We start from the raw sequence: 11193 nt of genomic DNA, 5'->3' as shown, positions 1-11193 counted from the left end.
TGGGCAGCATAACATATGCCCTTGAAAAAGGACTTGTCTGACAAATATTGTGTGTATGCGTCCAGAAAGTGCAAACTCCTCAGCATTGTGAATTGTCGCAATAATGATGAGACAATGAGAATTTTCAGGCAAGCACAGGAGAGGCGCTCCATTAAAACGTCTTGTGCTTAGAATATTGAAACGTTGGGGCAGCTTTGGCTTCATTAGAAGCAAATCTATTAAGGACGACTGAAATGTCTCCTAAATACAGGAAGGATGTGTGTTTACCACGTGCTGTCTGAGCTGACAAAGGGTCTTTTGTAAAATGCAGATCATAAATCTCAACTCAGTTGGAATACTTGTAACTATTAATAATTTAGGATAAATAATGTAGTCGCAGATTGGGTAGTGCTTCACACACTGCAATTAAACTTCCCAGGGAAGATCAAGGAGTCCATCAAACAAAAGCTTGTGTGAGTAGGTGAGAATGTCTGGAGGGGGGTAGAGGTAGAAACAGGCTCTCGCATTCAAAAAAAGAAAAGAAAGAAAGAAAGAAAGAAAGAAAGAAAGAAAGAAAGAAAGAAAGAAAGAAAAAGAAAGAAAGAAAGAAAGAAAGAAAGAAAAAGTAAGTAAATCCTGGGATGAGAGAGAGGTTTAGTGTATGTGTGCTGCCGAATTTTCTGTTGACTAGGTCCAGAAAGGCATGTGGTAGGTAGCTACCAACAGTGCTCTTGATTTCATCCTATATTACAAAAAATGTTCTGCAGGCATGTGTGTAGGGAATGGGGAATAAAGTCTTCCCTTATTTATTATTTTATTTATTTGCTTTAAATATACCCAACATTTCTCCCCAATGCAGACCCAAAGTGGCTTACGTAATTCTCCTGTCCTCCATTTATCTCCACAACAACCCTGTGAGGTAGGTGAAGCTGAGTGTGTGTGACTTGCTCCAAGGTCACCCAGCAAGCTTCCATGGTAGAATGGAATTTGAACCTGGGTCACCCAGAGCCCCTGGGATGGGCGGTATATAAATTGAATAAATAAAATATATATAAATTGAATAAATAAATCCTAGTCAGACACTTTAACCACTACACCACTAAGCAGTTCAGAAATGTAAAGACGGGGGGAGGGGGGAATCGGGAAACACCTGGTTCAATCACACACTGGAGATGAAAAGGTATCCTAGGGAGTCTTCTGGAAACACCCTACATTACTGAAAACCAGCATTTCAGATGACTAATTATAGGGTTGCCAGCAAGAAACTGGCAATCAGCGGGAGACTCACCAGTGGTGACATAATGATGTAGCTGGTGACACAATATCACTTCTGGCATGACAGGAAGTAGCATCATTGCATCATTGGTGGGAATGCTCTGTCTTTAACCAAATGCTAGAGTGTCACTGGCAAGGGCTCCTACACTAACATTTAGCCAACACTCTGGTTTACCATAGAGTTATTACTGAATGCTAGAGCATCAAAGGCAATGTTGATTGGCCTCCATTTCCCCACACTTATCTCCTGCTGCCCAGCTGAGCTGCCACAGGAATGGCCAATGGTGGAGAGGGAGCATGGGAGGTCTCTGGAATCCCAAGTGATCAAAGGTCCACAGGTCTTATTATTGGGGCTTTTGTCTCAATGGGGCCTCTTGCTATTACCTTGTCCAATGGATCTAAGCCTATGTTTGTTCTGATTTCTGCTTTTATCCAGGTTTGAATTGGCCTTCTGAAGCCATACAATCCTTCTAGTGCCATTCACAATTTTGCTTGATATATATAATCTTTACAAGACTAGAGCCTGTTAATAAAAAGCATCAAGGATAATTTTAGGTGGAGAAACAATTATTTTCCTTCAGAACACACACACACACACACACACACACACACACACACACACACACACACAGAGAGAGAGAGAGAGAGAGAGAGAGAGAGAGAGAGAGAGAGAGAGAGAGAGAGAGAGAGAGAGAGAGAGAGATTTACTACTGTACCTACCTGTAAACTGTGTGTGAATTTAAGACAACCCCTATTTGCCCACATATTCGGAAAGAAGAGACGGACACAAGGCTTGGGTGAAACAGGGCCTTTTATTGACCAATTCAACCTGAACACTTGAACTAGGACTTAACTAACGGCAAGGGTGAAACTAGCGGTACAGTTCGAGCAAGGGGGTCACTGTGACCAGCTCCTCGTACTGCATGGGCGAGCACCCCCTGCCCTAGGCGCAAGCCATCCACTGCATGGCTATAACCCAGCCGACCAGGCTAATGGTTCCCCCCTTTAAAGCGCCATACACCCCAGCCGTAAGGCCCGAGGTAATGCCTTTTCCGGGGGGTCCCAAGGGCAGTCTGCCCTCTCAGCTGGCAACCGTAAGGCCCGCCAGCCGATCCGAGACAGACCCCCATTCCCCACCAATGGGGATGTGCCACCGGGTGCTCACCAGCCCGCTCTGCCTACCCCAGCTAACCTGCCAACAACAAAACCTACACCCAAACCCAGGCAGTACAAGGTAGGCGAAAAACACCCCCCACAAACTGCCAATCCAGTGAGGGGTGAAAAAATTCCTACCTGGCCCCAAAACGGCGACCGGCTGTACCTGTACTGCCAATCCAAGGGTGAGGAGGGTGGGACGAGCCAGCCAGCAACTGCACGGAGGGGGAAGGCGGGCAGAGCCAATAACGGCTCTGAAACCACGCCCACGTCAGGCTCCCGGATGCCCGGGAAAGCCAGCCGCTCTCCCTCCGTGCATGAGGGCAAAGCCAGGCACCCGGGTAAGCGCGCGCGCGCACGCGCACCGGGAGTGCCTATTTGCCCACATATTCGGAAAGAAGAGACGGACACAAGGCTTGGGTGAAACAGGGCCTTTTATTGACCAATTCAACCTGAACACTTGAACTAGGACTTAACTAACGGCAAGGGTGAAACTAGCGGTACAGTTCGAGCAAGGGGGTCACTGTGACCAGCTCCTCGTACTGCATGGGCGAGCACCCCCTGCCCTAGGCGCAAGCCATCCACTGCATGGCTATAACCCAGCCGACCAGGCTAATGGTTCCCCCCTTTAAAGCGCCATACACCCCAGCCGTAAGGCCCGAGGTAATGCCTTTTCCGGGGGGTCCCAAGGGCAGTCTGCCCTCTCAGCTGGCAACCGTAAGGCCCGCCAGCCGATCCGAGACAGACCCCCATTCCCCACCAATGGGGATGTGCCACCGGGTGCTCACCAGCCCGCTCTGCCTACCCCAGCTAACCTGCCACCGTTAGGGCCAAGCCTCTGCTTAGGCCCTAACGCCCCACATCTCCTGCAGGGCCAACCTCAACCCTTGCCGCAAATCCGTAAGAAAGATCTCATTACCTTTAAAGGACAGGTGAACACCATCCCCCCTAAAGAGGTCGGCGTACGTGTCCCTAATTTGAGGATGGGGTAAATAAACCCCCAGGCCCTCACCCAAAGCCTTAAACATGGCCTTATTGGCCTTACGCCTAGTCCGTTCGACAGCATCATGATCCAAAGCCTCCTTCCATACACGCCGGGGGAGGATGGCCGAATAGATAATAAGAACGCCCGGCCACCGGCTCAAAATAAACCGAAGGTCAGCTTGCGCTTGCAGCGTAAGAGCCTTCCCCTTGACCCAACCTAAGTCATTACCCCCTAAATGTATAACTAAAAAATGAGGCGGAGGGGCAGACCTTCCCTCAAACAGGAGAGGCAACAGGCCCGGCCAACGCAGGCCCCGACGGCCCTGCCACTCGATCTGGGCCCAACGGCTGAGGCCAAGCTGGGATCCGAGGTGGGTCCTCTTGGCCTGATGGGCGGCCCAGAAGACCATGCTGTGCCCGCAGATGAGGATCCGACACCTCCCACGGCGAACCACAGCACCTAAAAGAAAGAACAGTCAACACAGCTCACTTCGGGGCAGGCAGAGGGCGGACATACCCCCGGTAAGCCGCCGAACGCCACCGCCCAACCCTGCGAATAGCCGCATCAGTGTATCCCATGGCAGCGGCGGTAGAAGCCGCCCCAATTCTGAAAGAATGGGTACCAAACTTGAAGCCCTCCAGGCCCAACTTAGCCAAGGCCCGCCCAGTGACAGACCAGAACTGATACCTGGTGAGAGGGGACTCATCGCAATGGCGAAAGAGAAGACCCTCGCCATCTCCCCTCTTCTCGAGATACGCCCGCAAGCCCCTAACCGGGCACAACTCGGCGTCAGCGCAAGAGCCCAACCAAACAGTCGACCCTTTACGATGCTGGTCAGTCTTGGACGACCGGATCCTTAAAGAGACTTTCTCTCCCACAAACCGAACATCCTGAAGTAGCAACGCCCGCTGAGAGAGGTCCAAGCGAGACTGAGCCACCAACTCACCAACCCTGAGAGCCCCAAAGAAGGCCGTAAGCGCCGCCGCGTGGAAGAGCGCCGCTTCATAGCCCGATAGGCAAACCGACTGCCAGGCGCCCACCAATCCTTTCAGTATGGCTGGCGAAATAGGTTGCCTAGCATCCTGCCGCGCGCCAGCCTCCCGGGACCAACCCTCAAGCATCTTACGAATCCTGAAGTCGCCGGTCATCTCCGGAACTCCCCTAGCCTTGCTAATAAAGGCCAGGGCAGCCAAGAGCCCCCGAATGGACTTAACGGATAGGCCGCCAGCCCTTCTCGCAACACAGAATTGCATAAGGTGCTCAGCCGGAATGGGCCAGCACTGCTCCAAACCAGCCTCAATACGGAAGCTCATGAACTGCCGCACAGCGCGATCATACGCTCTCCTCGTGCTGGGTGCGATGGCTAGACGGATGGCTCTGTGCACTTCGTCCCTCCAAGACTCCACAACTCCACAGGCATCAGAGATGGCGAGGGGTCTGCGCCGGGTGCAAGCAGGCGAAAGCGCTCCATCTGCTGGCGAGACAGAGCGTCCGCCACCCCATTGTCAATACCAGGGACGTGCCTAGCCCTGAACAAAATGTTCAGGCGAAGGCAGCGGAGCGTAAATGGCCTGACCAACCCCATGACCCTGGGAGATCTGGCAGAGAGGGAATTGATCACGTGCACCACTGCCATGTTGTCGCACCAAAAGTGGACAACATGGTTAGCGAGCTCATCCCCCCACAACCAAAGCGCAACCAGGATTGGAAAAAATTCCAAAAACGTGAGATCCCTAGTGACGCCTGTAGTGCGCCAACCAGCTGGCCAAGGCTCCGCGCACCAGTGTCCCCGAAAAAAGACACCGAAGCCCCAAGCCCCGGAAGCGTCTGAAGCCACCCGCAATTCAGCCTCCAGGAGCAATTCCTCCCGCCATAAAGTCACTCCATTGAATGAGGCAAGAAAGTCCTCCCACACCTGAAGGTCCTCCCTAACACCTACAGACAACCTAACCTTATGATGGGGCAAACGCAAGCCTGCCATAACCTCACACAGGCGTCGCAAAAAGGCGCGCCCAGGTGCCACAGCCTTGCAAGCGAAATTCAGGTGACCCACGAGCTGTTGCAGCTCACGTAGCGTAACCTTGTGTTTACCACGCATGGCAATCAACCGCTCACGCAAATCGGCCACTTTGGCTGCTGGGAGACGAAATGTCTGCGCCACCGTATCAATCTCGATCCCTAGGTACGTCAACACCTGCGTGGGCCCCTCGGTCTTCTCATGCGCCAGCGGAACACCGAGTTCCTCCGCCAACGCCATAAAACCCACCAACAGGCGGGCACATTGTCCAGACCCCTGGGGACCACAAAAAATAAAATCATCAAGGTAGTGGGCGGAGTCACGGCTTCGCAGCCTCTGACGCAAGGCCCACTCCAAAAAGGAACTAAACTTCTCAAAGGCCGCACAGGACACAGAGCAACCCATTGGGAGCGCCCTGTCCATGTAAATCCGGCCCTCAAAGGAGAACCCCAACAACTCAAAGTCCCCCGGGTGCACAGGGAGAAGGCGAAATGCTGACTTTATGTCGCATTTCGCCATTTCCGCACCCCAACCATTCCTCTTAACCATACTAACCGCCTCGTCAAATGACGTATACCTGACGGAACACAAATGCTCCGGAATGGCGTCATTAACGGAATCCCCCTTGGGGAAAGACAAGTGATGTATCAGCCGATACTCACCCGCTGCCTTCTTAGGCACAACTCCCAGGGGGGAAACCCTCAAATTGGGCACCGGAGGGGCTGCAAATGGGCCCAAGACACGCCCTTCAGCACATTCCTTGTCTATCTTACGCCTAACTACGTCCTCCAAACCCTTAACTGAACGCAAATTTTGGGACATGAAAGGGGCCCGAGGGCCCTGAAACGGAATTTTAAAACCATAAGTGAAGCCGTCTAACAAAAACCGTGCAGAAACTCTGTCAGGATAATTCCGCAAGGCCTCAGCCAGAACCCTCAGCTTTATGGGAGAAGGACCCTTTGTCAGGAGCAACTTGTCCGGAGCCGCCTCCTGGGCGCCTATACCCGCCACCCCGAGGCTTGGGGCGGGGGCAGGCCGGAAATGAATGGGGGCCCTTACATCGTGGGCACTCATGCTTAAACCCGCACCCTTTTCTGGAACACACGCCCTGATAGGCAAAGTCCCAACAAAGCAGCCGGGGCTGAACCGGCTGCCCCGCTGAGGCGCGGGTACCAGAGGTGGAGGCAGGCCTATGCAACAAATGCCCACTGTCAGCCCTATCGCCCAAATTGGGTTTGGCGGGGGCCATCAACTGCAGCCAAAGCTGCTGATGTATACGGTCCCACGGCAAGGTAGGATCAGAAGCTGCACGCATACGGAACTCTTCGTCGTACTGCATCCAAGCAGCACCAACGAAATCCGTATATCCCCTGTATATAATATCAATATATTGAAACAGGGGGGCAGCCCTGTGAGGCTGCGCGCGGGCAAGAACCCCGGCATAGATCAACATACCCGGCAGCCAATTGGACCAGGAACGATCCACCTTACGCCTCTTCATCCTCTCCTTATCGCGTTCATCCATGTCCTCTTTATCCTTCTTTTCCAGTTCCCGGAAAAGAAGAGCAAAGACGTCGACGAACTCACCACGCAATATCTTGTCCCTGGTGGCAGGGGTCAGGTGGTCTCCCAAAGGGAGGGCCGCGTCACCAAACGGCATGGCCCGGTAGGGCAACGACCCCAAGGCGGTGGGCTGATAATAAAGACCCCCTAGATAGGGAGGCCAGAAAGCTGCCGGTTGCCCAAACGGTTGTGGGCTACCCCCCGCAGTGGCTGAAGAAGCAGGTGCAGCGGGTATGGAACCAGGCGTAACAGGGACCGGACCCAGTCCCCCCAGCCCTTGCTGAGCCGGGACAGGCGCCTGACCCCAAGGCTGCCATGGCCCAACACCTACAGGTTGCAGCTGCCCTGGAATACCTGGCCAAGCCGGATGACTAGAATAGGAAGAATGTGGCAACTGAGATCCCCAGCTAGTGGGACCACATGATGACCCTATAGGCCCCCATGGCCATGTCTGAGATGTCTGTGTCAAAGCGGACTTACCCTCGGGCTCCACTTGATCCACTGCCACCGCTACTGGAGGAACCTCCGACACCTCGGCTGTGTCATCCTCTGCCCGTGCCGAAGGCCCAGCTCGGTCCAGATCTTCCTGAAGCACGCCCGCACCGCTCATCTCACCACCTGTATAACTTTCCAGAACAGAAAGACGCGTGAGGACATCGCGCTGAAAAGTGGCCCGGGAAACCTTCTTAGAAGCCCTACCAGCCCTGCCGGGAACTACCTGACCAGAAGAAACCCCCTTTGCCCGTTCCAATAAGGCCAACTTGGCCAAAATTTCCTGCCGGAGCGACCCTGAATCCTCCTCATCAGAGGACGAATCAGGGGGAGGCCCACTGACTTTGGGGCGCTTAGCAGGCTGCTTGCCTTTGCTGTTGCCTACCCCTTTTTTTGGAGGCATGATGACAAGGGGAGGGGGGCAGATGCCAACCGACACACCAGGCACTAGGCCCTCACCAGCAACACAAATAATACCAGGGCCAGTAATGCAAATCGTGCCCTAAGGTCACGGCCGGATAAAATTCCCAGCGTATGCTACTAGATACAGCCGATTAAAACCTCCTCCCAACCTAGCCTCTCCCCCACACTCTCCCCCACACTCTCAGTCTCCCTCCCTCCCTCTCTCTCTCTCTCTCTCTCTCTCTTTTTTTTTTAAATACTATATTGGAGAGAAGAAAAGGCAAAGGCCACCCTAGGGCCACCAGAGGGAAAGGGGTGGGGGTGGGGCAAGAGGTAGGGTGCCAACAAGACCACCCCAGAGGGCGGCCACCCTGTAGGGCGAGGAGCCGCTGTTCTCAACTGCAGCGGCGCGGAAACGGCGCCGCAAAAACAGAACCAGGTAAGGGGGGGGGAACAACCACCCCCACCGCCCCCAACCCGCCCAGAACCCGGAGCCCTGGGAGAAAAAACGGGGGGGAGGGGGCTAGAGCAACGAACGCTCAGTCCCCGCGACCGGATTCACAGCCGACAGCCCTCTCCCTCAAAGGAAAGCCGCGGCAAAGCCTCCTCGGCCGAAGTCCGTCCCGGCGTGCGGCCTCAGCGCAGCGCAGCAGACGCGGCCGCACGTCCTCTCCCCCACGAGCCAGCCAGCAACTGCACGGAGGGGGAAGGCGGGCAGAGCCAATAACGGCTCTGAAACCACGCCCACGTCAGGCTCCCGGATGCCCGGGAAAGCCAGCCGCTCTCCCTCCGTGCATGAGGGCAAAGCCAGGCACCCGGGTAAGCGCGCGCGCGCACGCGCACCGGGAGTGCCTATTTGTATTGATGGCAGTCTTGTGTGTCTGTGTGTGGGGGTGACTTTTCTTCTTTTCAAGTAAATGGGGTATTTGGGCTCATGAACTGTCCTCTCCCAGGCATGTACATGTGCTCATTATAGCATCCTTTGCTTCCTAAGGCACCATCTCTTTATCCTAAAATTGGGGGCAGAATTGCCGTAAAATGTGCTTTTGCCTGCCCATTATCTTCTAAGCTGAGGATTTTCCACCTGGCACATGCCAGGAAGAGTACCCCCACCCCCAGCCTTGGATTATTTTCTGCCCAGCCTGCATCAGCGCTAGACCTCCCTGAATATCATAATTGGTACTATCAGTTTGTTTTGCTCGGTTGAACTCTTCCTCCTTCTCCTCTCTGTCCCACTTGAGCAGAGTAACTGGTTCTTTAGAAGGTACTGGATATTTGGCTACTTTGTACTTTTTGCAGAATGTTGGCTAATTCCCCTGCCATGATCCCTGGAATAAATTTCATTTCTGAGTCCCTCCATCTGGGACCCAGCTATCCTTACACTGAGGTGAAGATCATTAATTACTGGCAAAGGTCCTCCCTAGACAAAGACGAGAAGGGTGGTTTTTGCTGCTGGCCATATACTTGTTTATTTTCTCTAGAGCAAAAAATGGAGGCAAACAGGGCTCTAATAAGGGGAACAGACAAAATGGAAGCGGCCAAGTTCGTTTTTCTACAAGCCTCTCTTGCACAAACAAACCAATTGCAATTGCCGTTGTTCTATCTGAGGATAGACAATCTTTACAAGACTTGAGCCTGTTAATAAAAAGCATCAAGGATAATCTTAGGTGGAGAAACAATTATTTTCCTTCAGAATATGTTAATTAAAACAAACGGGATCACAAAGAATCTCCTGGTAATAAAAAAAATTGCTATCATTTATTTATGAAATCTAGCTGCACTTAGCTAAAAATTATTTAAAAGTGAAGTCCCTTTGCTGCTAATTAAATTAATGAGATGTTCTTACAGCTGTAATCAAGTTTGTCAAGAGCTCAGGCTTGTAATGATTGCTGAAGAAGAAGCGACTTCTATTGTTTTATTAACAAGTTCATGTGCCCTTGGTGACAAAGGGTTTGTGCTCAAAAAGGGCAATACAACAACAAGGTCTTTCAAAAACAAGTTGTGCAGTCTGCTCGCAAAAATTAACGTAATTTCCCGTTGCAATTATGCAGAGAGTTGTCAGACTAACAGTTCTCAAATAACTTTTAAGCTACGGTTTCACGTATAAGCAAAGAATGTCCAAGAAGGTCTCCGGTATGCCTCCCCATCAGAGGGTTCTCTTGTTACTGACTATTCCTGTGAGTCCCCAACATGGCACCCATTGATGCCTTTCCTGGTGCCCACCAAGTGTTTTAGAGAGAAGGTGGGTCCAGGTAAGGCTTTTGCCCAGCAGGGCTTCTGATTGGCCATTGGAGATTCAATTGGCGGTGTAGATTTTTAAAAAGTTGTTTCAGCAACACTTGCCACAATAGCACAATGATCTTCACTGCACTACTGTGTGTATGCAAGGCAATGTTTTTAAACAATATGTTCATTTTAAAAGGCATTCTTTTAAACAGAGTTTCTGCCCGTAACGCTGAAGAGCTACCATTAGAGTTATGCACAAACTCACTCCATTTTGTGGTTGGCCCTGTCTCCCGTGGCAGCCATTTTGTGGTTGTGTCTACTGCCCTGTGTCAGAATTCCAAAGGTGCCTGCAGACTTGAAGAGGCTGGGAAGCTATGCTCTAATGTTTGGATACTTATTTCCAAGGGTCATTTTGTAGAAAAAGAGCTGGAGGAACTCATTGGCATAACTCATTAGAATAACTCATTAGCATATGCCACACACCCTGCCATCACTAGAAATGTTTCATTTGCATAGCTGATTTGCATATGCCACACCCCTTGGCATCACTTATCCTAGCTGTTTTGGACACAATCCTGGCCATTCAGGGCTGAAATTGGGCCCAAAATGGCAAAAAGGGGCTGAAAATGGCCGAAAAGGGGCCCAAAATGGTCAGGATTGGGCCGTTGCTGAGCGGGAGAGTGATTCACCACCTGTCAGAGGCCCGATCTGGGCTTTCGGCCCCAATCCAGGATGAAACGGGCCCAAAATGAGTCAGGTGGGCGGGGCCACCTGACATGTGACCTCTTTGGGGAACTGCTGGAACTGTGTTCCGGTGTGTTCCCCCTCAAAATGAGCCCTGCTTATTTCTAAGCAAAAATTATACAATTGCTGAATTGAGAATTATCGAGAATTCCCTGAATGTGAGGTAAAAGGCAGTGTGTGTGTGCATGCTGGCCTCATCCCCCACCTCTGGAGATTTCCTGCTCATTTGCAGGACGTGAACATGTGGAGGAAATTGTTGCGTGCACAATCCCACCCCAACGATCAGTGATGCTTTCTGAACGTCACCGTTGCTGATCACAGGAAGGGAGAGCTTGTACAACCACTTCCTATGTGT

General features: G+C 52.1%; 1 protein-coding gene across 2 annotated transcripts; it reads right to left on the bottom strand.

Moving 5' to 3' along the window:
• Positions 1-2045: 2045 nt before the first annotated feature.
• LOC129337769 (uncharacterized) lies at positions 2046-8020 on the bottom strand. Of its 2 annotated transcripts, none has more exons than XM_054991719.1 (2): positions 7455-8020; positions 2046-4868 (listed from the first exon to the last, which is right to left on the bottom strand). In XM_054991719.1, exons 1-2 carry the CDS (start codon positions 7867-7869, stop codon positions 3880-3882), a joined length of 1404 nt encoding a protein of 467 aa, XP_054847694.1. In that variant the 5' UTR covers positions 7870-8020; the 3' UTR covers positions 2046-3879. The 2 variants fall into 2 exon arrangements, with proteins under 2 accessions (XP_054847694.1, XP_054847695.1); XM_054991720.1 differs by having other exon boundaries at positions 2046-4865.
• Positions 8021-11193: the final 3173 nt, after the last annotated feature.

The sequence above is a fragment of the Eublepharis macularius genome, chromosome 11 (genome assembly GCF_028583425.1).
Source record: "Eublepharis macularius isolate TG4126 chromosome 11, MPM_Emac_v1.0, whole genome shotgun sequence".
Classification (NCBI taxonomy): Eukaryota; Metazoa; Chordata; class Lepidosauria; order Squamata; family Eublepharidae; genus Eublepharis; species Eublepharis macularius.
Note: the sequence above shows the minus strand (reverse complement) of the source record. Positions and strands in the feature narration are given on the sequence as shown.

Coding starts and splice junctions, on each gene's coding strand:
- LOC129337769 (XM_054991719.1), bottom strand. CDS start 7,869: ATGCCTCCAAAAAAAGGGGTAGGCAACAGCAAAGGCAAGCAGCCTGCT. Junction 4,869..7,454: donor GGATCAAGTGGAGCCCGAGG/GTAAGTCCGCTT, acceptor CTGTCTCGCCAG/CAGATGGAGCGCTTTCGCCT.